At 34.5% G+C, this 27,017-nt stretch overlaps 4 protein-coding genes across 6 annotated transcripts in view; 3 read left to right on the forward strand and 1 right to left on the reverse strand.

The window, feature by feature from the left end:
• Positions 1-2,915: 2,915 nt before the first annotated feature.
• LOC105230711 (tyrosine aminotransferase) lies at positions 2,916-9,802 on the forward strand. The gene is made up of 4 exons (XM_011211673.4): positions 2,916-3,623; positions 8,390-8,901; positions 8,963-9,256; positions 9,312-9,802. The coding sequence occupies exons 1-4, from the start codon at positions 3,389-3,391 to the stop codon at positions 9,636-9,638; spliced, it is 1,368 nt and encodes a 455-aa protein (XP_011209975.2). The 5' UTR covers positions 2,916-3,388; the 3' UTR covers positions 9,639-9,802.
• A 905-nt stretch (positions 9,803-10,707) lies between these two features.
• Positions 10,708-12,426, forward strand: LOC105230689 (NADH dehydrogenase (ubiquinone) complex I, assembly factor 6 homolog). The gene is made up of 6 exons (XM_011211640.3): positions 10,708-10,885; positions 10,976-11,087; positions 11,146-11,265; positions 11,334-11,729; positions 11,957-12,060; positions 12,126-12,426. The coding sequence occupies exons 1-6, from the start codon at positions 10,746-10,748 to the stop codon at positions 12,205-12,207; spliced, it is 954 nt and encodes a 317-aa protein (XP_011209942.2). The 5' UTR covers positions 10,708-10,745; the 3' UTR covers positions 12,208-12,426.
• Positions 12,177-14,885, reverse strand: LOC105230698 (uncharacterized). 2 transcript variants are annotated; one of them, XM_011211662.4, is made up of 7 exons: positions 14,248-14,885; positions 13,797-14,138; positions 13,445-13,727; positions 13,021-13,259; positions 12,605-12,933; positions 12,421-12,541; positions 12,177-12,315 (listed from the first exon to the last, which is right to left on the reverse strand). In XM_011211662.4, the coding sequence occupies exons 1-7, from the start codon at positions 14,388-14,390 to the stop codon at positions 12,213-12,215; spliced, it is 1,560 nt and encodes a 519-aa protein (XP_011209964.1). In that variant the 5' UTR covers positions 14,391-14,885; the 3' UTR covers positions 12,177-12,212. The 2 variants fall into 2 exon arrangements, with proteins under 2 accessions (XP_011209964.1, XP_011209956.1); XM_011211654.4 differs by having other exon boundaries at positions 12,421-12,933.
• A 144-nt stretch (positions 14,886-15,029) lies between these two features.
• LOC105230682 (ras-related protein Ral-a) overlaps positions 15,030-27,017 on the forward strand; it is a 45,398-nt gene continuing 33,410 nt past the window's right edge. Inside the window, exon 1 of one of the 2 annotated variants that reach the window (XM_049456637.1) lies at positions 15,030-15,583. The gene's annotated coding sequence lies outside the window, so the exon portion shown is untranslated. The remainder of the gene's footprint in view (positions 15,584-27,017) is intronic. The other variant, XM_049456636.1, reaches the window with a different exon arrangement.

Consider the following 27,017-nt stretch of genomic DNA (forward strand, 5'->3'; position numbering starts at 1 on the left):
ATTCCCTTTCTACATGAAACGCTGTAGCGAACGTAATAATTTGAATTTCGATTTCAAAATTTGAGAGAATGTTTATTACAGTGTGTACTATCCGATAACGCAATAAAAAAATCGATTTTTCGAAAATGAGATGACAATGAGCGACCCCTTAAGCTCGTCAAAGTTTCTATATACCTCTTTGGTTATATAGTTTGGAGAAGTTTTTTTGAAGACAAAATTTTTTTTTTTTAATTTCATAATGTGAAATACTTAAGCCACCCACCCACTTCAGGGTATAAAAGTAGTTTTTTTTAAGGGGTTAAGTGGGTTTCAGAGGCTAAAAATAAGCGTATTTTCATCATTTTTTTTAATATATACAATCATATACATATTTCATTCAAACAATTCAGCATATCGAAGGTACATATTTAAAGACTATTTTGTGAAATTTTCATGTAAAAATTCTGAAAACTCAGCCGTTGACAACTCATCTCCCGTGACGTCTCAAAAAAAAGTGATCTTGCCGTGGACGTCATAACTCATAATTGGATTATCTAAAATCAAAAAACCAAAAATATTTCGTTAGTAAATGCATAAATCTCTTTATTGAACGAAGGAAAAACGCCATATTTTGGCTCAAAAAAATTATTTATTATAAAAAAAAAGATCGTTGATTAAGTAGATAATGTTATTCCAAAGATGTGTGCAAAATTTGAGCCAAATCGGTTCATAACTTTTCGAGAAATCGTGTCCACCGTCTTAAAAAATAGAGTTCTGAGATAAATACGTTTAAAGTTTTGACGCTGCGCTGACGTGGCCTAATGGGGGGAACTTCCGAAGGATATACCTCCTAGAATTTTACTCGGATCGATTTGAAATTTTAGGAGAATATTCTAAACATATTCAATAAGACAAAAAAAATCGATTTTTTTAAATTTTCAAACTCACCTAACCCCTCAGGCTTTCCACTTCATTATACCCTGAACAGGGTATATTAAGTTTGCCACGAAGTCCCTTAGTTTTTGAGATATCGATATAAAATTTTGCATACGTCTTTTTTTTGTTTAAGAAGCTACTTATTTGTTGGAACCGCCGATATCGGACCACTACTGCATATAGCTGCCACACAAACTTGCCGATCAAACTCAAGTTCTTGTAAGAAATCATTTGTATTTGTAAATGGTATTATTATATGCAACGAAATTAACTTTTTTCTTGTTTTTGTTTAGAATTAGTTTTTGCTTGCGAATATATTTTAGTTGTTTTTGTATGCATTTTTTCAATTTCGTGTTTTGTAGTTTTTAAATTTAATTTTATTTAATACTTTTATTTTTAAAATACTTTTTTTGTTTTTGATTTGTTTTTATTTTTATATTTTTTAAATTTATTTTCATTTTCTTTACACTTACATATATTATTTCTTTTAAATTAATTTTATTTTTTTTTATTATTTTTATTTTTTTTAATTTATTTTTAATTTTTTATTACTTTTTTAATTTATTTTTTATTAATTTCCTTTTTTTAATTATGTTTCCTTATTTTTTTAGTTTAAATTATTTATTTTTAATTATTGTTGTTTTGTTTCATTAATTAATGCATTTTAATTTTATGTTTTTATCAACTTTTTTAAAATATTTTTATATAAATTTTATTTTGTTCAATTTTTTTTTTTGTATATGGTAATTTTTATTTTTTTTATCCAAAAGATTTTTCTTTATTTTTTTCATTTATCTGCCATTTTAAACCAACTTACAAAAAAATTAACTTTTGAGGATCTTACTTCGAACTTTTTATTTTATGCAAAAAAAATTAAGTGCCTCTGCACTTACAACTTTTAAGAAACAAAAATTTCTTAATTTTTCGAGTCACGTGAGATAAGCGTGACTTTAAGCAGTTGTATAACAAGTAATCCTTTTAATTAAAATACTTGGATAAGCGGGAATCTTGAATTCGAAACTATGAAATCTGGTATGTATGTAAAAATATGTAAATCGCAACATTTTACTGATTAAAATTAACTGGTTTCTTTTTAGCGGAAGGTTAAAACATTTGCCAATTGATTATGCTGATGATGGCCGAATATTAATTTCAAAAACACATGGAAGACATTCTCGATTCTAAAACGCTGCGTGAATATCAATATGAGGCACTGTATCGGATACTTTATTTTCCTCAAACTTAGCAATTAGATGAAGATGCTAAAGCTCCCTCTGAACCTTGCAAATTTTCCATTCTTTTCTCGCCAAAAATAAATAAGAAAAAAGTCAGTCAAAAGAAATGGAGAAAAAATTCTATCGCCACGCTTCAATACGCTAACTGTGAAAACAAACCGAGCAAAAAATTTAACACTTTATAAGTACGAGAGCCGTTCGTGTCGGCAGCGAACGTTCGGCCGCAATTGATGATGGCTCGGCGCTTCGTACGTTGAGATATCGCGAACGCACGCTACATTAACTGATATTTCTGCAAATATGTAGATATATTCAAATGCGAAATCAAAATGCGAATAAATATCGGCATATTTTGAATAAGCGCTGCAACAACATACCCTCCCAAACGTGTGCTATATATCCGGACAGGTATTCAAATCAGCAACACGAGCAGTGCGGCTGGCGGACTGACGACTTACTTGGATGGTTGGCTGCTCGGCTGGGTGGCTTGGATGTCGGTTAGTTGATAGCTTGATTGTGTTGGTGTGGCTGGTGTAAATGTGTCAACTGAAATTGTGTTGCTATTGTTGTTGTAGAACAGTTATTGAACACCATAGAGGCAGGCGCATGTATCCAACGATATACATACATACATACATACAAATGCATGTGAGCGCACATACGAACAAACGCGCGTTTGGCAGCGCTACAACAACAATAGTGGAAATGTTAATTTGTATTTATTTTAATATTTTCCTTTAAAAGCACACACTTACCAGACCAGCAGATCAGTTTAATTCAGGCAAGAACTTAACTAACAACGGTCGAAGTAAAAGCGGAGCAGATTTCGTCTAGCAAATAATCGGTGATAATCAGTTTTGTACAAAGCTCCAAAAGAGATCCTTACAAGCGTGTATTTATATAATCGTAAAGACCGTTTCTGGACTTTATGTGGTGAAGGACTAATCGAATGAAGTGTTGTTGTGAAATGTTAAATTAGAATATAAAAAGAAAAAAGACGAATGTTAAATTTTAATATAAAAAAGGACAAATGTTGTTAATTCGTAAAAATATTGAACGACTTTAAATATATTTATGTGTAAGTGTGTCTAAAATTAAAAATAAAAAAATTTGTTTGAACATTTGCACTGTGAAGTCAGTGTCTTTCAACGAACATTGTGCAATTAAAATTTGTTTCTGCATGTGAAACTAATACTTGAATAAGAAAAGTTATTTTATATATCCTTTGTTGTGTGATAATGCCGGCAAGCGGTTTGGAGCGTAAGATTTCGACCATCAACACCGAAAATATCAACCTAACGAAAGACCCACAACACAGCAATGGCGCTCAGAAGCTGAATCAAAATGTACGCAGAGAATGGAATATCAAACCTTCGAAAATCTCCGCAAGAACACACAACCGCATACGTGGCATTGTGGAGTCCTTGAAAATCAAACCGAATCCTGACAAGCCAATGATACCGTTATCTATTGGTGAGTAGTTATTTTTGAGAGTGAAAAATTTTTTTTAATCCAAATGTTGCATGTGTGAGGTATAGATCTTTGCAATTGGAAAAATATGTGTTATCCATAACAATATTCTAACAATTGCCAGAAAATTTAATTCTAGAAATAAGAAAAAAAATTTAAATTTTAATTACTTTATAAAAAAAATTTATTAAAAAATTAGTGCATAAAAATTATCTAAAAATTTTTATTAAAAAATATACAATTAAGGCGTTATATCGGTTTGCTCGGATATAAAACAGTCTTTTTCCAATAATTTTTTCTCATATAAAAAATGTAATATTTTATTAGAATTTTTTATTGTTACAAACATACACTATTAACAAAGAAATTCTGAAATTTTTGAAAAAATTATTTTCAACCTGGCCAGTGCGACGCCATTTCTGGTGACCCCTTCGGAAAAAAGATGCGCCCACGGTGGCAGGATAACTACTTACAGGATGGCTTTAAGTGAAAAAATACGTGTTTTAATTAAAACCTTAACTTAGATCTTCGACGGAGGAAAACAACTGAAAATTAGATTTTTGGCGGATATTTTTACAAAAAAATTAAAATTTCAGTAAACATTTCGCGACATTTTTTTAAATAGTTGTAATTGAAACAAAAAATCCTTCTTCCAAGTCTTTAAGTTTTGATCTCAAAGACCTGTCTAATATTTCATGAAGATCGGTTGAGTAGTTCTCGAGAAATCTTACCGACTGACTTCATAAACACAGTTTCGAGAAAAAACGCATTTAAGGACGGCGCACTTAGTCTAGCTAGCCTCGAGGGCACAAATTCTCAGGCTGTATCTCCGAAACGATTACTCGGGTCAACTTGAAAATATAGGACAATATTCTAGAGGTGAATTTAATAAGACAACCCCTATGGTCAGCTTCAAAGCTTTCGAAATTCTACATGTAGTATATCGAGCGGCGGAAGGACAGAGAGACGAGGTCGGGGACAATTATTTTATTATAATTTAATAACAATAATTAGATATAATGTTATAATTTAAAATGATTCTTCTTCTGCAGACTTCTCAATGGTAATCATAAATAATAAAAAAATCATATCCGATCAAAATCAAGTTATCATATACTAATATTATTTAATGAACTCATACTAAAATGAATTTTTTTTTTTTCAAAAATAAAAAATATTTTTTTTTCCAAAAAAAAAAATATTATATACTACATGCTCCTCGGTCTCCGATTTTCTCTGTACGGCCCTCCCATGTGATTCAATGTTCAATTTGCCCAGACGACGATTGCAGATAGCCTTTAGTAATCCACAGTGTCCTTGACAAAATAGAGGGTTTCGGGTACGCCAAAAACTAACACTATCCTAAAAGAAACTTCAAAGCGACTTGGGAGAGAGGATTTCCTATACCAAAATTTAAAACCATTTTGCTGCCATAATTCTAATTAGTTATTGCACTTTGATATAATGAAGCGTTAATAATGCTGAAATATCTTATTTCAACTAAGAACAACATACATATATATGTACAAATGTATGTATGGTCGCTTGGAAACTAACCTACGATATGTAACTAACCGATCGCGTTACACCATACGGCAGGTGATCATGCGCGACTAACCGTTTTTTAATAAATATGTAGGGAAATATGTAATAAACCGTTAGCTAGTTGCGACATACATAAGTCATGCATAAACATAAAGAGACGAGGAAGAGTTTAAGGGCCGTTTTCTGAATGTCTGATTAGCAACCATCTGTCAGTTGTCATCTGTTCTGGTTAGCTTAACAAAGACTACTTTTTTCGGTAAATTTCTCGTTAACTTAACTCAGACTCCTTCTTTTGATAAAGTTTACCAGAACTTAACTGACAAATGGTTGCTAAACAGATATTGAGAAAACGGCGCTAAAAATGTAGCGTCTTCAAAGCCCCAAAACCATTGCCAATAACCTCATCGAATGTTGTAATTCTTTCGCCCGCCATATTCGCCAGCTTCTGGAAATCACTCTCAAGATCTTGCTTTACATATGCATATACACACACACCTCCAAAAGTTTGTAGAAAGATTTTTAATTTCGTATTTAATAAAAAAAGAACAAAAATTAGCGACATATTCATACTTAATTTGCATATTCATATGCCCGTGCGAATATATCGTATGTATGCATGTGTGCTTGTATGCTGCGCCATTGTGGCGTACACACCTTCTTCAAGCGACCAATCAGCGCAGCGGTAAACAACTCAAAATCGCGCTCACAGCGTTCCACTCAATTTTCGTTGCTGCGCTGGCCATTTATGCTCGCGGTGGTAATGTGGAGACTCTTGTGCGAACAGGTGCAATATTTGGTGTTATTGTTGTAGAAAAAGAGTTACTTACTACTGTTGTTGTTATTTTGTTGTAGAAAATAAGTTACTACTGTTGTTGTGATTTTGTTTTTGTTTTCTTATAAACTTTTTTACGCAACATTCTTTCCACCAAACAGCCTCTAATGACGCGACGGCATACTCGTGTGAATATTCATAAATCCATTAAATCGGCCTGACTTTCCAAAGTTTTGCGAACTAGTTTGTTGTTTATTCAAATCTCGAAATATTCTCGATAGTTGTCCACTGCCTAATTAACATAAAAAGTTGCCGTAGTGATCTGTACAAGCAGAGTGTGCATATTGTTTTTGTTTTTTTTTTTTTTGCTTCACCTGCTGATACACCCATTTTTGTGCCGTTTTCGAACACTTCTCTGCTGCGAACTGTTGCGATTTGTGCGCTCTTTGGAAATGTTATCAGTGAACTTGTGCTGGCACTTTTATTTTCTATAGAAACTGCGTGTTTGCGCTACAGTTATCGGTTACCGTTAATATGTGTGCTTAGCCGGTACAGGTTTACGTTTCAGGTTTGATACTAGCTTCGACTAGCCCTATAGATATTCAGCTAGTTGGACGCGGCATGCTTGGGTTACACTTCACAGCGATAATTTGCTCGTGTATGCAAATGCAGGGCGCATTTTGCGAGCTCATTAGCAGACGAGCATGTGTGTAGCTCGTGCTTGAGCAATTGCTGCCTACAGTAGTGTGCGAAACAAAAAATATGATTTATTTTTAGAAATTTCGCTAAACTTTTAAAGTTATTATTTTCAATTATTGATCAAAATCGAAATTATATAACAACACACCTCTTAGATCGAAGAGCGTTTGGAAACTGTATACGGTGACTCCTTCAATGGCGTTTTAGCCCAGTTAGTTAGTCGTTTTTTACGCTATTTTGGCGCCAAATCGAGATACCAAGTGCAGCGAGGTCCCTCTCCACCTGAACTCTCCAACAGAGTGGAGGTCTTCCACCGGCGGATACTGAATCGAAAACCTTCAAAGCTGAAGTGTTCTCTTTCATCCGGACCACATGACCTATCCAGCGCTACCGCTGTCTCTTGACTCGCTGAACTATGTCAATGTCCCCGTATATCTCCCAATGCGCAAAGGACCATAAATCTTCCGCAAAACTTTTCTCACGCACTCTCCCAAGGCCGACTCATCAGATGATGCAATTGTCCATGCCTCCGTACCATATATCCGAACGGAAATGATAAGGGACTTGAAGAGTTTGATCTTTGTCGGGACAGGGCTTTACTTTTCAATTGCCTACCTAATCCGAAGTAGCATCTGTTGGCAAGAGTAATTCTGCGTTGAATTTCAAGGCTGAAGACTGTGAGTACTCTTCCGACCCTGACGGAGTTTTTGGTGTTGTGCAATGTCAGCATACACAGACGTATTAGCTTTGAGAGGAACCGAATTCAGACATAGTGGCATAAAGGCAGCTCCTTCTCGTGCTGTTAAAAGCAGCCTTGAAATTGACGAAGAGGTGGTGTGTGTCGATTTTCTTTTCGCAGGTTTTTTTCCAAGATTTGGCGCATGGTTAATATCTCGTCAGTTATTGATTTTCCAGGTCTAAAGCCACACTGAAAAGGTCCAATCAATCAATCAGTAGTTGGCGCAGATTGTTGGGTTCCCCTTTTTGTGGATTGGGAGAGCACACTTAAAGTCCAATCGTCGGGTATGCTTTCGTCTGACCGTCTGCAGAGAGCAGGAATGCATGTCGAGTAAAAAATCGTTTGTCTGTCGTACGTTTTTAGCTGCGCAGAGGTGGGTGCATATCTTGGCTACAAGAAGATAGTGGTCCCAGTCAATGTTAGGATCTCGGAGCGTACGCACGTCTAAAACACTGAAGACTTATCTTCCGTTTATCACAACATGGTTGATCTGGTTGGTGGCTTTTCGATCCGGACACAGGCAGGTAGCGAAGTCGATCAGCCTCAACCCATTTGGGGATGCTTTATTATTGAGGCAGAAAAAACGTCCCTATCCGGCGAAGAAGTGCACGCCGAAACAAACAAACTGACCGATCAAAATCAAGTTGATGTATGGATATTTTTTAATTGTGAAGGGGGGTAATATTCCTTCGGTCCAACCCAAGTAAACATCATTTGAACAAAAATGCAACAAAGTACTTATATCAATAAATGTTAATTTTGTTATATAAAATATTGCACAATAAATATATTCGTAGCTGCATATCTCACAGCCAATTTGAATGTAAATATCAGCAAGCCGAGCCTTTAATTAGAGCGTTTTTTTATAAAAGTTAATCGTCAGCAGTTGACGCAATTGTGTTTTTACAATGTTTATACAATATATGTATTTATAAACAAACAATTAAACTAATGATTAATTGATAATAATTAAATTATTTGCATTTTTATTGCATAAATGCAACAATCATACAGGTGATCCAACGACGTTCGGCAACCTACGCGCCTCCGACGAAACCATGCTGGCTGTACAGCGTTGCATCGAAGGCGGCAAATATAATGGCTACGCCCACTCACAGGGTCACGAAGAGGCGCGACGGGCCATCGCCAAATATAGTGCACACCAGAGCGCAGAAGAGATAAAAACGGAGAACATACTAATGTGTAGCGGTTGCTCGGCGGCGCTGGAGTACTGCATACTGGCACTTTGTGACAGTGGGCAAAATTTGCTCGTACCACGCCCTGGTTTCTGTTTATATCAAACGCTAGCCGAGGGCTTGGATATCGAAATACGTTATTACGATTTGTTGCCGGAACGTCAATGGGAGGCGGATCTGCGGCAGTTGGAGAGTTTGATTGACGAGAAAACAGCAGCGCTGCTAATCAATAACCCAAGTAACCCCTGTGGCAGTGTATTTACTCAGAAGCACCTGGAGGACATATTGGACATTTGTGAACGCAATTATTTGCCCATAATAGCGGATGAGGTTAGTTAATGTATAATTATTCACAATTAATGTGCATATTATTTTTAATATTTTTTTTTAGATTTATGAGCACTTGGTATTCCCCGGCTCCAAGTTTATAGCCATTAGTAGTCTGTCTAAAAATGTGCCGGTACTCACATGCAGTGGCACCACAAAACGTTTTCTGGTACCCGGTTGGCGTATGGGTTGGGTAATCGTGCACGATCGTGAAAATCGTTTGGCTCAAGCTGTGGTTGGCTTGAAGAACATGTGCGGCCGCATTTTGGGCTCCAATAGCATAGTGCAGGGCGCACTGCCCGAAATGTTGGAAAAGACACCAAAAAGTTTCTTCGACAGTGTGATCAATGTGCTCTCGGTAAATGGAGTTTTTTTTAGTTGAAATTTTAAAAATAACTAGATTTTTATTGTAGGCGAATGCACGTTTGGCTTATCGCATATTGAAGAAGGTACGCGGTCTTAATCCCATTATGCCGGACGGCGCTATGTACATGATGGTTGGCATCGATATCGAACATTTTCCAGCCTTCAAGTCCGATACGCAATTCGTGCAAGAATTGGTGAATGAGCAGAGTGTCTTTTGCCTGCCGGGTGCTTGCTTTGAGTGCCCGAATTTTGTGCGCATAATTTTGACAGTTCCTGGTGACATGATGAAAGAGGCTTGCATGCGTATGGCACTATTCTGCGAGGCCCATTTTAAGAGTGATGAGACAATTATTGAGCATGGACTTTTAGACTGAAGTTGGAGGTGTAGGTTGGAAAAACGATTGCTTAAGCTGGAATGTATTGCTTAAATAAGTACAATATCATGTTATTAACAAGATAGAGCTATTGGAAAGTGCTGTGCATAAAGCTCGATTAACTATTTAGTGAAACCGCTGTGAAAAATAAAAATAAAATTGCATTTCTACTAGTTTTTTTGTAGATTTAGTTATTCGCACAAGTAGTCAAAGTCAAATTGTGACCTTAGTCGTCCTTAAATACGTAGTTAATAGTCTTTACGTTAAGTATATTACTTCTGCAATATAATTGTTATGATATACGTAGAATTAGTTTTTAATAAATAAATGATTTTAATTACCAAAGGGCAATGTCAATGCAAATTGGTAACTTCGATAAAAAATGTGTAAAGGTTGCTTTATTACTTACACACAATACAGATGAAGGTATGAATATTTCATGACAATCGGATATTGAACTAAAATCAGTAATAATATAACCTTGATTAACTATTTCTACAATTTTGTATAATAATCCTATAACAAACACTTCACAAGTTTAAAAGTGGCTCAGAAGGGCTGACATTTTTCTAGAAACTCATTGACTTCTGTTGTTCTGTACTGTAGTGGCGGAGTTCTGATCAGTTGACAGTTATTCATCAGATAAAGAAAATCCGGGACCCTTCCTTTTCGTCGTTGTTGAATTCTTCGTGTTGATCACAGCTGAATGTATTTTACTGCACAACTCGAATGTATATGGAAAATATTATATATGCAATTGTTAAGACCAAGTAGTTTCATTAAAGGGCTAATTACCTATATTCCCTTCTCAATATCTTCTTTAAATTCCAAATAAGTAAAGTTAATTTCTGTACAGCTGTTGCGTTGTCGTGTTTCATTTGTACTAAATATATTTTTGATTTTATTTTTGAATAATATCGATTGAATGAATGTATTTATTTGCCCGCCATCTTATAGTTTTCCGTTTCCGAAACACCTGAACGAGGCAAATACCCATTGCAAATAATACCCTAAAAAATACCCAATCAGCTGTTTCCTTTGACAGCTACGCCATAACCTCAAAAATAAATATATAAACAAAAATATTTCACTTCACTACAATTTAAGATGCGGCATTTATTGAAAGGTGTAAACTCAATAAAAAATCTGCACAAATGTCTTCTACAACAAAGTGGTGCAACCTATTGCACACAAAAGAAATTGGCAAACGAAATGTTTACGGCGCAATATTGCGTTAATTTGGTGGAGTGAGTATTAGCAGAGTTCCTGTTGTTTTCATTGCATGCCCGTATGTTACATAAAATCAAAATTATATTCACATAGTTATTTTATTGCAGGAAAAATGATTATGAGAACTATTTATGCACGTTGTTGTTGAATGGTGATCATCGACGCCACGCATTTGCGTTGAGAGCATTCAATGTTGAAGTGGCCAATTGTGGTGCTAAGGTAAGAGGAAGCGCAGTGCTAAAGTGATTCATATACTCATGTTTTTGCTTACTTCTAGGTGTCTGAAGAGCATATTATTAAATTAAAATTGAAGTTTTGGTATGATTCAATTGATAAATGCTTCTCTAAAGAGGGTTCTTACGTTGCCGATCATCCAGTTTTACGGGAACTAAAAAATGTATGTTTACTTACAATAATTATTCTGTATTAGTTAACTATTAATAGCACGCTTATTTTGCCTTACAGACTGTAGATTCAAACAAGCTGAGCAAAATTTATTTAAAGCGCTTAGTCACGGCACGTGACCGACCATTGAACCAACCATTCCTTTCAGTAAAACAATTAGAAGAGTATGCCGATCAGGTTTTCTCATCACTGTTTCATCTTTTAGTTGAATTAAATGGAATTAAGGATGTACAGGTGGACCATGCGGTTTCCCATCTAGGCAAAGCTCAAGGTATTGCAACACTTTTGAGGGCGATACCATATAAAGGACGGAATCAGGCATTGAATATACCACAAGAATTGTTAATCAAACATGGTGTCAGCCAGGAGCGCATAGTGCGGGACAAAGTTGATGACAAAGGTGTGGAAGAGTGCATTTTTGAGGTGGCATCTGTGGCGCATCAACACTTGGAAAAAGTAAATATTTTTTGATTAAAATATTCTTTAATCATGCCGTTAAAAGTTTGAAACACCCAGAATGAACTGGCATGAGCATAACGATTTGTCAATGTCCGTCTGTTGGTTCGTGGTTTCGTTTTTGTTTTCCTTCCTTCAAAATTAAGTTCATGTATTGAGTATTTTGTATGTGTGAAGGGTATCAAATGCAATTTTGTATTCCGCCCAATTATTTTTCTATTTCATAGGCCCGTAGTCTTATGGATAAAGTACCTAAAGAAGTGCGTAAATTTTTCCTGCCTTCCATCGCAGTGGAACGATATTTGGAACGCTTACGAAAGTCGAAGTTTAGGTCAGTTGTTGATTTATTTAGTTTTTCTCCGACTAATAGCATTTTTCATATCTGTTTGTTAATAGATTAACCGATCAGAGGTGTTTACAAAGAGATTCGATGCTACCGATGTCATTATATTGGAGTAACATGCGCAGGCGCTATTGAATACTTTATTGTGGGTCTTCAGCAAATTCAATTGGAATGAAACGCCAATTCTTTGCCAAATCATGCAGTGAATCGGCGATTAGTTGACTGATAATACGCAATATACTACTGCAATAGGCATAAGCAATCCATCACGTGATATAATCAAACGAAAAAGAAAGAAATTGTAAATGATTTAAAATGCGATAAATACAAAGAAAGCATAATTCATACTTGCGATTAAGGTCTATGGTTTTAACAAGTGGCAATGGACCTGCATTCAAGCGTAGGACTTCAGCATAGCTCAGTTCGTCATTTATTTCAGCAGACGATTTCGGTCGCATGAAATTAGACTCTGACAAATAATCCCAATATAGTTTTTCAAATATTGTTGTAGTTGAAGTTTTTGAACGCTCACGTTTCGGTGGCAACAGTTCCCAAGCTATATTTATTGGTTCTTCGGGCTTAAAATTTACTTTCACATTTAGATGCAAAAATATATGCATCATATAGCTAGACTCCTTCCATTTGGGATCATCAATGGATTCCACTTCCTCCAATAGTTCCTTTGCAAGTTTAGTTGATTTATCGAATACCCGATGTACTTCCAATGCCAATGGAATGCGTTTAAAGTGAAGCGCCCGTTCGAAAACACGCATATTCACAATACAAAGTTTCGAATGATGTGGCTTAAGCCGGAATACATTCGGCTCAAAGGTGACTTCGAACAAATCGCTGATGATGTAGCTAATTCATATATTTTTTTTTTTATAAATATTAAAATATGATTTTGTAGTAAAATAGAACTTAAGTTTTTGGATACTGATTGCTTACTTTTGCCAACGGAACTCTACACATTTTTGGTTGTAATTATGAATGGCCACCATTAGGCTCCTTTGTTCAGAACGCTCCATATCAAATTCTATTTTATTGGGGTAAATAACGTAGGGGAAATCAGCGCATTCGTAATCTTCAAGCGGCACTTCTTGGTCCTCGGTAACATTTTCGAGATAGCCCACTGCTTTAACTTGAAACTTCGAACGAATATTTTCGAAATTCAAATTAAAATCCAGCTGTTAAAAGAAAAATTCGTATAAGCTTCAAGTATTCTTCGAAACATAACTATTTTTGAACTTTATTTATATAATATTTTTTAAAAGTTCAAATAGTCTAAGGAATGCACGATCATCCTTATTTAAAAACAAAACAATTATGTCATATATTTTAAACTGTAGAAAAATTAATATGCTCAACTCACTTGATTTTCAAAATCGCTCGGCCTATATTCCACCATCAACGGCCAGACACTTAAACGTGGCACTGTTAAATTGGGGTTCATCAACTTTAACCCGCGTTCTCGTGTAGAAAAGACGAAATTCAAATGTTGGCCCGTTATATTCTGCACCCAAATCGGTTGGACGAAACGCCGATGCTCTCTCAAATCGGTTGGTAAAAGTTCTTTAGTTATAATGCAAGCATTTGGATCGAAACCGATTACATTGACTTTGAAATTCAAAGTTACAACCCGTGAATCGGAGCAACTATAGGTATAGAGAGTAGGGAGAGATAAATAGCTAATTAAATAATTAATATTTTGAAATTGCCATTACTTAAATTCATATGTAAGCGTGTGTTCGCCGAATAAAAAATAATAGAAAACGATTCTCAACGCCACCAAGTCGTTAGGTTTCATATGTATTGCTTCTTGCAGAATATGAATTAGACGTCTATGTGGACAGTGGAAGAGTTGCCGAAACTGATTGAAGCCCACACGAGTTTCAAGTGGCACGCATTCGCATTTTTGTATACGTTTTAAACGTATATCGAGATTTTTCTCAGATAAGTTTCGTAACCAGAGAATAATTTTTAGGGGTCGACTATTGATTTGACGCATTGGCATTGCAATGTCATGTTGAAATTTACTTCTATCCTTATGAATTTGCCGATTGAGTCTGCAAAAATGTGATGCGAAATAATTTTAATAAGATTTTATTATCTAAGATGCTTTGCTTTAATTAGCTGATGGATATTCGTTGTATTAAGAATATAATTTATAATTACTTATCAATATCGAAATATTCCCAAAAGTAAACTTTCAGGGCCGGTGGTGACGTAACGGTCATGTTTTCAAATTTAAATAATTGATATAATCGCTTAGCTCCCTCCTTTTGTTGACGAGCCCTTTCGAGTACAGCCTCACACATGCTTCGCAGAATTTTAAAGCTCCTAAATTGGCGAACTCTCTATTGCCTGAATCTTAAGCTTTTATATAAAAATCTGTAATATTTATAAAAATGTGTCGAACGGAAAATGTCAGAAACATCGCACAGTGGGTGATATATGGAAATTTCTAATACTCTTTATTCTTAGAAGCAAGCAGTATAGAGTGTTACTATAAAATCAACAATTGTTAGAAAAAAGAAAATAATACTAAATAAATTATTACTGTTGGCGACGCTATTTGAACTTAACGTCTATCAGTTTATATACATTATAATTTTATTCTTAATAAAAAATCGGTTGGTTGTTTGAAAGTTTAATTATATTTTCATGTAATTATGTGTAGAAATTCAGATACCGTGTTAAGATATTTAAAATAACAGGCAAATAACCATTTATAAAAAATATCTTTTTAAAAAAGTAATCGTTACCCGGTACTTGCCACTTAACTCAAGATTAATTCCATCTGCAAATGAGCATATTTCGCTGCCTTCGTATGTTGTATTCTACTCTTTCCTTTCCACACTTCGTCATCTCTTTTCGACACACGGCAAAATAGTCTACGCTACCAATTAAATAACTCAGTTGGTTTCTTTCTAATTTTTGCGTTTGTTGGTCATTGATTGACAGAAGGTGTTGGAAATAAGTGTTGAGTGCGATTTACGGAATTCGCATTTTTCGAGTCGGTTGTGTTTTTCTATTCCCATGCAGTTATAATAAAGTGTCGAATTTACATGTAAACAGTAAAAAGAAAAGTGCTAATTAATTCTCAAAATATTTTACGCAATTTATTTGCTTTCATAGATTGTGTCGCTTTTTTGTCCTGTCGTTGTAGAAAATCATAAAAATCGGGTGAAAAAAGGAGTGTGCCCGTGTGATGCATTGTCAAAGTGAGTGAGAGTGTATTAACGAAATTTGTGACAAAAGCTAACGCGCGAAAAAAGTGCAAAGCAACGACAAGAAATTTGTGCAAACGGAGAAGTAAACGACAAACGTGAAACCGACAAAATACAGAAAAAAAGAAACAAAATAGTGGAGCGAAAGCACAATTTCATTCCATTTTGAAAAAGCATCTAATTTTTCAATAAATAAGCAAAGTGTAAAGTTTCTATATTTTATTAACAATAAAAGTAGGATACAGCGTTAATACTTGCAGACGTCGCAAAATATATAAAAGGTAATTTACAGTGCTTGACAATATGGAATTTTTTTATATGCTGATAAGATTGTTGAATACTTTGGAAAGTGTAAAGAATATCAGCTATTGTTTTTTATAAACATTTCTACGAGTGTACGTATCTTCTGTAAAAACCATTTATAATATTTTAAATGAAATGTTTGACTGTATTCTGATGATAATAGCGAAGTTGAGCATTGCTTTGATTTATCTCGTGATCGACAAGCAGTCGACCAACGCCTCTTGTGGCCATTAAAAAAATATTTTATTTACTTATCATATGCCTATGATGGAATTTCGGTGATGAATTTGGTAGGGCCTTGTAAGCGGACATTAATATTATTTGTATGTATGTATATTGTGGAAGTGAAAATTTCCGGTCTCAAAATGAAGTATCTTTGTGGCATAATTTATCCAAAACATATAATTTGATATATATAATTTCGAAATTTTTTAAGAATTATGAAAACGTCTCGAACCGAATTACTTTACTTAAAGATATATGAAAAACTGTGACAGATGTACTATTTCCTTGAAAAAATCGAATTAGTGTTAAATTTTCATTTATGATTCACACATTCAACGAAAAATATATCACAAATTAATATTTTTAAAGAAATTTAGATAAGAATTTGTAAAAGTAACTTAAAATGATTTATAAAAGTACATGCACATACATATATGTATATAATGAGTATAAAAAGAGAAAACCGCATAAAGCAACAACCAAAGGTGAATAGAACAATTCCCTACAATATGTACTGTATGTCGGTATGTAATATGTCGTTAAGAATTGTGTCATCAAAAGTATTCAAAAGTTTTTTATGCGCTGCTTTCGCAGTTGCTCTTTACCAACTTTTCTGGTTACGAGCGTCAACTTTTAACCAATTTTCTGCCAAAAAACGGAATTCATCATAAATGCGTATAACACACGTTTATGTTTCGTGTTTGGTGTGGATTGCGAGACGCCAGCACCCATAATTTTAACTATTTTGTGCTGCTTTTCCTACTCAAAAATTGTGTAGATTGCGTGAGACAATAGTAAAGAACTATTAATGATATGAATCGCTACAACAACAAACTATTAATTTGCACCCATATGCATGTATTGTCACCATAAGGTCACCCATTAGATAGATAGCATAGCAGAGTGATAGACTGAACTGATATAGCCATACATACAAACATACGCTGTTTCCCGTATGACTTTTTAGTGCGAAAATACCAAAAAGTTAGTGACCTATTTAAGTTGACGTCAAAAACCATATTGAAAAAAATCGATGGACTTAATTCGTTCAAGCGTATAACAAAAGCGCTTGCCAACGCATGGTATGGCTTTGTTAAATCCAAACAACGACTTGTGGAGTGTATTTTTTTAAGTGTGTGGGTTCAGATGAAGGCATATAATTTTTTAGCTTCATCAAAGATCGGTACTTACATACATATATGTATTTGTAATCGTGAAGTGTTTTATTTTTTTCATATTTTTTAATTTTGAACTGCCTTATTCACTGAAAAATAAATATTTTTTGATGAATTTTTGGATTGCTCATGCTTATCAGTGCTTAATTTGAATTATGTATTAATACATTTTTTGAAAAAACAAAATCTTTAGACTTAAAGCTGCTTGAAAAAAAAAATCATAATAATCGTAATAAATGTATTTAGTATACACATTTATTTAAAAAACTTTGGATTACACTGAATATAAACCAAATGGATTTGGGGTACCTACTTATGCGCCCAATATTTTAATTGAAATAAAATCCTTTGTAAAATATCCCATATTTTTAGTGTCTTTTTTTAATACTCTCACAGTTTAGCAGAATAAATGGCATAGTGGTCCGATCTGCAAATTTTTTCGGAGAAGATACCGTAGATTTGTGTAAAAGTCCACGCCAAATGTCCTAAAGATATTTTGACAAAAAAAAGGTTTCCATACATAAACCTGTTTTTAATCGTTCACCTTACTAGCAGCTACATATATGCTAGAGTAGCCCGATATCAGCTGGTCCATGAATTTACCAATGTGTTTGGGGAGAAGAGTATGTATACGAAATTTCAAATCGATATCTCAAAAACTGATATAAAAAATAAAATTAATAATTTAGTAAAATAATAAATAATTTTAAAAATCTAAAAATGTAAGGAATTTTTCTATTCGTTATAAACAACAATATTGGGAAAAATTCTGTTTCAGAAAATAACATTCATTACTGTTTATTGCATGTATAAATATCGTCAAATCAGTGAAACTTGATTTTTCTCCGGCGTTTCACACACACATTTTTGCAAAAATATATGAATATAGATATAATTAGCAGCACTGTGCTTTTTATTAACTGCTATTCATAAGATCGAACTACCGAAAGCAAAATCACTGTTTCATGACTCATGAAAAAACAAAGGTACAATACGTTTTTGTGAAAATGCCAACAAAAACAAAAAACAAATGCAATTTAACTGGCATTTAAAATAGCATTTTAGCATGTTATGCATGCATGCATATGTAGCGAGCAATCATAACTGCTTATGCACATTGTTCAGACAAGTTCGTATAGACCAAAAAAAAGAAGCAAGTGTTGTGCGCATGCGCAAAGGTAAATGCAAAATACCATGAAATTGCATGATGAGAGCATTTGAAAACAAAAAAAAAATACAAAGTAGCAATGAAAACGAAGCAAAATTGTACAAAAAATAAAAAAAATGTTAATTTCAGTAGCAAAAATGCGGATTCACCGATCGGTCTGGTTTAAATGACGCACTCCATTCACAGTTCGTTGTTTGTCATTGTGCATGTGATATGTTTTTGTCAAGTGCTGTTTTGTTTTTGTTTTTGTTTTAGATATGCCAAGCTATTTGATAGTTCTGTTGCCATAGTGATAATTGAGTTTTGTTAGTGTGGCGTCAAGCGATAAGTGTGTATTTGGCCTTAGGCAACCCCTTTTATGCGCTCTGCTCTATAGCCCCTTGTTAATTGATAGCTGCAAATTAACGGTTAATGTTTCAAAGTCAGTATGCGCATATGTATCTACTAGTTATTTATATGTATGTATGTTTGTGGTCTATGAAAATGTATGTGCTACGCATGTGTGCAAAGTCAAAAGCTAAAAGCGTACACGTCAAGGTCTTCGGAGTTGCACTCATTTCATGCTTGAGTTTAAAATTCCTCATCGCCTTTTTTACAACAATTCGTTTTGCTCAACTTTCGGTATTGTATCTATTTTGAACGTAATTTGATTAACACTTTTGGTTTGGTTTTAATTGCATTTCTGTACAATTTGCACTTGCCACAACAAATTTGGTGCATTGCTTGTTTAATTGTGGTTGATTGGTAGAGTTTTGTTTTAAATTAACATTTGTGTGCATAATTTTAAGCTAATTTTAAGCATTTGATTTAATTAAATAGCAAGAAAAAAATAAAAAACGTCTTTTTTTGAACATTTAAAAATCTTTGTGTGGGAAAGTTTTTGTCATTTTAAAGTAAGTAAATAAATTTTAATAATTTTTATTGACCGCAGAGAGAAATTAGTAAGTATTATTTGGGAATTGTATAATTTTCTTTGAAAAGTCTAAGCAAAAAAAAAATGTATGCTTACAATCACATTCCACTCTTTTTAAAAGTTTCTTTACCCAAAAAGTTTGAATTTTAACTTTCTAGTTTCTTTTATGTTGTGTCATTTACAATTTTGGACCCAACTAGCGTGGGAATATTAGGTACGAAACATAAATAAACACTAACACTCGTATGCAAATTAAGTTATGAACACCAAATTCTTCTCTCAATACATCATTAACATTTATTTCGTTGTTTTCGATTGCAAAACTTCATTTAAACTATCTCATATGCTATAAGTCCATACGTGAAAATGTAAAAAAATTTAAAAAATCTTTTCTTTGACTTCCTACATATTTGGTATGTAGTCACCTCACCGGAAACAGCTTTAACACTCATTAGTTGTCACATGTCTTTGTAAGTGTGTATGTCGTTCGCTGGATGTCTCGCTTGCAGAGGTGATGACTTTATTTATAGCCAACCAAATGTGATTTAAAATAAAACAACATAATTAAGTATTCAAGTGGGATAAAAAATGTGTTTTAATGAGGTGAGCTGCAACAAAAACAGCAGAAATATAAAGATTTAAACGCTTATGAGCGCGAATTTTAGCGCTTTGAGGCTTCAAAGTCTAAACATTTACTTAGTTACACGAATATACATTATATACATACATATGTTTGTGTGTGCATATTTAGATAAAATATTTCGTTTCATATTCCACGTTTTGTTCCACACTGCAACTAAGCATACAAACGCCGCTATCAGTGCAAATAACACTTGGCGGCTGCGCTCATCTGCTAGAGAACTCACAACTTCCGCAAAGATTAAGTTCACCAAACCGCACACACACATACATACACACGAACATGTGTATATGCATTTGTGTGCCTTCAAATGACTGCTGTGCAGATCTGCTTACAGCGTAATTGCGCTTGCATTATATATCTACACTTTTTATATACAAATATATCTACATATTTCTATATTCGCCTATGCATGCATATGTATATCTTTCCGCTTGTAAATATTTGTGCACTTTGCTTTATACCACATAATAGTCTTTCGGGCTGTCTGACACTGTTGGCGGCTCCACTCAGCTCCCATTTGTGTGACTGAGTGCCGCCATAGAGGATTTCTGCTGCAATCCATAATGCTCACGAAGGCATGTCTGTGTGCACAATTTCATTCATCACAATCGTTGTAATGATGTATTGTTTTATTTGATATTGCCCGCATGCCATCATACCATTATTCTACTTCTAACTTTCTTCCCCGGCCGTTTTTTGCTTTTTGGTGAAGTCATTATTAGTTTTCGCTGCACATTTTCTTTATTGTATGAATTCTATGAAAATCGCTGTGTTTACAAAATTTACAAAAATACATACATATAACAGTTATTTCATTGTCGATTTTTTATTTACTATCGATAACATAAGGGTAAGTTTACACGGTAAACAACTATTTATTTTATTATTGCATATTTTTTTATTGCCTTCCTGGATCCTCTACAACTTTAGACGCTTTCTTACAAATTCGGCTCGAACTTTGTTCTACCCTATTTGTTAAAAACTCTTAACGTATTATTTACCTTTTAATGTGTTTATTTTGAGTTTTCCTAATTACGTGTTTACCCATTTCGAGCTTCATAAATATACTTTTTTAGCTTAATTTGACTTTTCCTATATTTTTGTTTATTTTACTATTTCTTTTAAGTTTTCCTGAACACTTTGTAAATTTTTATTCTTTATTGAACTGCAAATTTATACCACTTTTTACATAATTGTGTATTTCCTATAATTTTATCTTTCTAAAATTACTACAATTGTATATTTTCCCAAGTTTTTGCTCTTATTTCGCGAATTGTTACGCGTACTTACTCGTTTATTGACGTCATCGGCTAAAATTTATAACGCATTACACGCTTTATTTATACACTGTGAGTCAAATGTAAACATACAAAAAACATTAAAAACCATTTTAGTTTCCCTTCAAAGTTAACAGCAAAATAAAAAAGAAACCGAAAATGCTCGAACATATTTTTTTTTCACCACCATATTGTTTGTTAAAGTCATAAATTTTAATTTTCCTGGAATTTTTAATAGTACACATATTCCAAGTTGACCACAATATACCATATGCTTCTGTTTTGGGTGCGCGGTTGGTTTACGTCTGTAGTGGCATTAATTTTTTTAGCTGTAGTCTTTTTGTTCTTTCGACATATTTTTTTTTTCTTGAAACACTGAGCATAATTGTAACTAGTAATGAATAATTAATAATTAATTTTTAAGACTGTTTTAGCTTTTTGTGAGTACTGTCCTTTTAAATATTCAGACTTGGTCCCAGGAGTTAATAATTGAATTTTGGAGACTTAAAAATCACAATCTAATAACAATTTTTTTAAAGACTCTCTCGTTAGAAAACCTTGTAGATAATTTGTATATAAATGGCATGAATAAGAGATAATGCAATAACTATACTAACGCGATTGTCGTTATATAATGTTAAGCACAAAATACGTTTTAGAATATCATTCGCTCGAGTCTAATAAAATACATGAACATGTACATACATACATAACATTGAAGTTTGAGGAAACACCTGTTGTTTAGTCATACAGGCTTTTGTGTTTGCGTTTTATTGTTTTTTTTTGTTTAATTGTAATTTTTTTGTTTAAATATTATTTTTTCTGTTTAATTATTATTTTTTCTTCTAAACGATGAATCATTCTTATCATATGATGCAAGTAAATAAAGTAGGGTGAGTCATGTGCTTAAAAGTAAATAAATTCCAACACTTAACTCATAATCTCATTGTCTATAATTATCAAACATCAAATGGATAGCCATAAAATAAATTGATTTACTTGCTTAGCGCACTTGCTGTTGTTTGTTTAGCTCGTTATCATTTAATTGCTGTAGTTTTATTTGTTATTTAACAAATACAGGGCGATCAGAAGCAATAAATTGCTGCATTTCCTTATGCAATGATTGAGTCTTATTGCTTAAGTAGTTTTATTGAATAAAATTTTAGTCAATATTACAATAGTAAGGCAGTTATAGGAAATCAATAGTGAGAGAATACAAGATAAGCCTAATAGAATGCAATTTATTGACTGATATATTGATATCATGACTGTTTTCATTTGTGCTGAGAAAATTGAGAATAAAACCGCACATCAATAAACAGTTGACACACAGAAATTTGATAAAATTTGACTGCGCTATTCGAACCGATGAAAGTTTATTCCTTAATCGAAAACTTGCCTCATGTGAGTCCTCCAACCAGCTCTGTTTATGGCGATAACATCGAAAAAGTGAAAAAAAAAAACAATGCTTGAAAATCATCGTGTTGGCATCAGAGGATATATGTGATTTTCGAAGCACTTGAGGCACCTTATGAAAGTCGAGTGATTTCGGGTAGAAAGATATTGTGAGTGTACAGAGGAAATATGCTTAATTAATTAACTTTTTTTTTTGGTTAGGTGTGATGCAGTATTGTGTCAAAATAAACTAGTTCGATCATGAATACTTTTAAATGGTTTAGAGTTAATTTTGCTCTTCTCTACAAGTTCACTAATACATATATGTATGTATGTATATGTATGTCAAATAAAAACTAAAATTAAAGTTTGTGACCTGGATAACACAATATAGCTTTCTGTGCCATTATTATGCAAACTATAATTAATCTTTTGTAAAGCAAAAATGTCTGAAGTCATAATTTTAAATAATTATTAGAAACCCCATACAAATTCGTGAATTTTTTGTAAAAGCGAAATCAGTTAAAAGAAAAGAAAAATAAGTACCGAAAAACTATTAATTTTAAAAATAAATGCTGCGACAAAAACAAAAGAAAACCCGTTAAACGCGGCTTTTTCTAAGTTTGAACCGACACGGTGTTCGAATTTTGCTATTCTTCGATGTTTCACCTTTTCTATTTTTTATTTTATTTTTTCAAACACACAGTGGTATTAAAATAATAATTAATTGTGCGTTTAAAATCAGCACGAAGCGACGTAGAAGTCAATGCCTCAACCACCGAAGCTGTGAGTAATATGCCTATTGTTTTTACCAATTGAATGCGACCACCGATTCCACGCATACACTGTTGTAGCTTTCTTCTCCGTTATCTTTCTTCTTGTTTTCCTTATCTTTTGCTTTAATTATTCCGAAATAGCTGCGTATTTAACTTAAAGAAAATTTTAAATAAGAATTCACACAAGCTGTTCGGCGAACCCACCACGAAGCGCGTCATTTGACTGCTAACAGTAAATCAAACCCAAGAAAAAAGTAGTTGCGTGTAATCTGCAGAAGATTGAGCACCTGACGCAACGACGCAGTGATGCACGCCAGCGCAGCCAAGTTGAAGAAACACACCTGCATAGCTTTGAGCACCCCTGGAGGCATCATTATTTACACGCAACGAGAAATGGGTTGCCAGAGACACACACGCAAGAAAACTAAAAATAAACAAATTGGCAACTAAACTGCTGCTTAGCCAAAAACTAATAGGAATGATGACTCGCTGCTTAAATTTTAATTAAACCCGCCGCGCTTACGGCGCAATTTCGCGCTGGGTCAAACTGTCATACAAACATGCATGTATGTATATGTACATATATATTTACATCAGTCAACCATCAGTGAAATGATGACAACCGTTGCTGACAGCTCGTTTCTGCCCCGCTTGCAACTTAGTCGGCCACTGCTACCCATTCGGCTTCAGTTAGCCGCTGTTTTTGTGTTTAATGAAGGCAAAGACACAACACCAAATGGGGCGGGCAAGCTAATTTGTTCCCGTATGCTTCTTGTGTTTTTGTTTTTCCCACTTGAAAGTTCTCTTTCTAAACCTTTAGCCTAATTTCTTAAGTCACTATAAGTTTGCGCTGACTCTGCAAGCAGTACAGTGATGGTAATGTTAATGGTAGCTGTTGGCATTGCTAGAAAATTGGATTTCATCTATGTACATAAATAGACTTCGTGGTCATTATAGTTTAGAGATGGATAATACCACTGTGGAGGTACTAGGTTTCAGACGAAGACACAGCGAAAATTTTTACTCTCAGAGTAGACGAAAAAGTCTTCGAAATTAGGAATCCTCGACTTTACCGGTAAAATCCAGGCGTACACTACTAATGCATAGCTTTTTTTTCTTCTTCTTTGACACCGCTTATAGCCGAGTTTACAACAGCGCTCCAGTCCTTCCTTTTCGCGGTTTGGCACCAATTGGAGATTGGTAGCCAGATCCTTCTCCACTTGGTCTTTCCAACGGAGCGGAGGTCTTCCTCTTCCTCTGCTTCCATACGCGGGTACTGCGTCGAATACTTTCAGAGCTGGAATCTTTTCGTCCATTCGACGACATGACCTCTCCAGCGTAGCCGCTGTCTTTTAATTGAATGTCCTCGTATATCTCATACAGCACATCGTTCAATCGAATGCTATACTCGCCAATACGCAAAAGACCATAAATCTTCCGCAGAACCTTTCTCTCGAAAACTCGTAACGTTGACTCATCAGATGTTGCCATCGTCCATGCTTTTGCACCATATAGCAGGACGGAAATAATGAGTGACTTATAGAGTTTGGTCTTTGTTCGTCGAGAGAGGACTTTACTTCTCAATTGCCTACTCAGTCCGAAGTAGACCCTGTTAGCAAGAGTTATTCTACGTGGAATTTCGATGCTGACGTTGTTGTTGTTGTTGTTGTTAATACTGGTTCCAAGATAAACAAAACTATCTACGCCTTCGAGTGCGACAGACTGTTTTTTTATGAAAGTAGATATTTCGTCCTGCCCTCGTTCACTAGCAGAACTAACGGCGGCGGTGTTAAGGCCAATGCTATCAATATCGGCCTACTCCAGCAGCTGTACACTCTTATAGAAGATTGTATCTGCTCGACCCTAAACGCGTCAAGTCATTCCATACGCCAGTCCAAGTTGCTGGGAACGGCGCTGAATCGACTCTCCACGGTCTTCTTGTATACTCTCTGCTACGGCTGCTATGCAGTCTTCACACTCCTTACAGAACGTGAACTTCAGTAATAAAGTATAACGATTTGTACATATGTAAATGTTTAAGCTTAAGTCTTTCCTCCACTTAGATCCATGATTTCTATTCCTTATTTAAGACGAATAAATTTTGAGATGGTTCTATATTTTCGCCCGCCACTGTCGTACTCAACCACCTGTAAACGCTAACATACATACATAAATACACGGTAGTAAGAAAATGGCTAATACCTGCTCTTGTACATACATATCTTACATATATGTACATATGTATATTTACAATCATTATTATTATGCCTGGGAAATTTCTTACGCTTTTCGCGTTTGCATTGTGCACTTTTTATTGTAGTACCTTGTGTGCATGGCATATACCCGCGCTCGATTTGAAGCTAGGCTTTTGCCTTTACCTTTGCGGAGCGACGAGTTGTCTTGAGCTCAAATTAGCGGTAAATAACAATCAAGCACTGTTATTATGTTTTCGCTTTGCCATGGCTTAGTTTAAGTTACCACGTTTTTGCAGTTGTTCCCTACGGCTTGTTGTTGTTATTGTTGTTTCTGGTAATTTGTTAAAACTACACCGAACCCCCACTACAAAGCGAGCGCTCGGCGCTCGCATTAGTGCTGCTCTCAATTTAGGGAGACCTGGTGGAGCGCGCTTGGCTGAAGCTCGGCTTTAAAGCGAAATCATATAAAGTCGCTCATAGGTGCCACATAGCGACACACAAACAAAGATAATGCAAAGATAAGTATTTGCGTTTGTAGGAAATGCTCGTGTGCGCATAAATAATATTTATTATGATTTTAAACCTATATTTTTACATTTTGCTTGTTAAACTGCTTGGAACTTAATTTCATAAATTTCACAAATTAAGAGCATAACAGCAATTTTTATTATAATTTATGACCTTAATACTTGCTAATGATAATTTCCAATGCTGACAATTATTTTATTATTATTAAGTAGTACACCAATGTATTTTTAGAATACACAGTTACATTTTTGAAGAAAAAAATAATAATTTTCGATTGTATCACGGAGGTCCGACTAAAAAAAGGTGCTCCACTGATTAGTAAGGAAAAGCGTTATAACTCTTTGTCATATACTTTTTTTCATATAACCTCAAAATTTTTGTGAAAAATTCAAATAACCCATTTTTATTTTTATCTAGTATAGGGTCATCCATTTCGAAGTTCCTTACTTTTTCAAAGAAAAAACACAGAAACTTCAAATTTAATGTGGAATTTTTATTATCATTCGAAAGAACATTCTTTGGCATTTATTTTTTTAAGATTATCTCTTTCAAATGTTGGCCGCGACCACGCCTCTGATGTAAATCCGTTTCGATGACTCGTTCGAGCATTTCGACTGATAATTGGCGAATGGCACGCTTGATGTTTTGCTCCAAGGCCTCAATCGAAGCGGAATTGTCTGTATAGATTTTACATACCCCACAGGAAAACGTCTAACGGTGTCACACAATCTTGGTGGTCAATCGCCCGACCCACAACGTGAAATTATCTGCTCGCCTAAGTTTTCTCTCAATAAATTCGTTGATTGTTGGTGTGTGTGATAAGTGGCACCAGAAATTGCAAATCGCCGAGATCAGTTGCTTTAATTTCAGGCGTCAAATAGTCGCTTACCATGGCGCGATAACGGTCGCCATGGACAGTTCCGTTCTCATCGGCGTCAAGAAATATGGACGGATGATTCCACCGACCCACAAATCATACCAAACCGTTGATTTTTCTGGGTGAAAAGCCAGCTCTGGAATCTCTTCAGGTTGCTCTTCCTCCCCAATGCGCAAATTTTGCTTGTTTACAAACCCATTGAGTCAGAAATGGGCCTCATAGCTGAATAAAATGTGGCTT

Source organism: Bactrocera dorsalis, chromosome 4, assembly GCF_023373825.1.
Source record: "Bactrocera dorsalis isolate Fly_Bdor chromosome 4, ASM2337382v1, whole genome shotgun sequence".
Classification (NCBI taxonomy): Eukaryota; Metazoa; Arthropoda; class Insecta; order Diptera; family Tephritidae; genus Bactrocera; species Bactrocera dorsalis.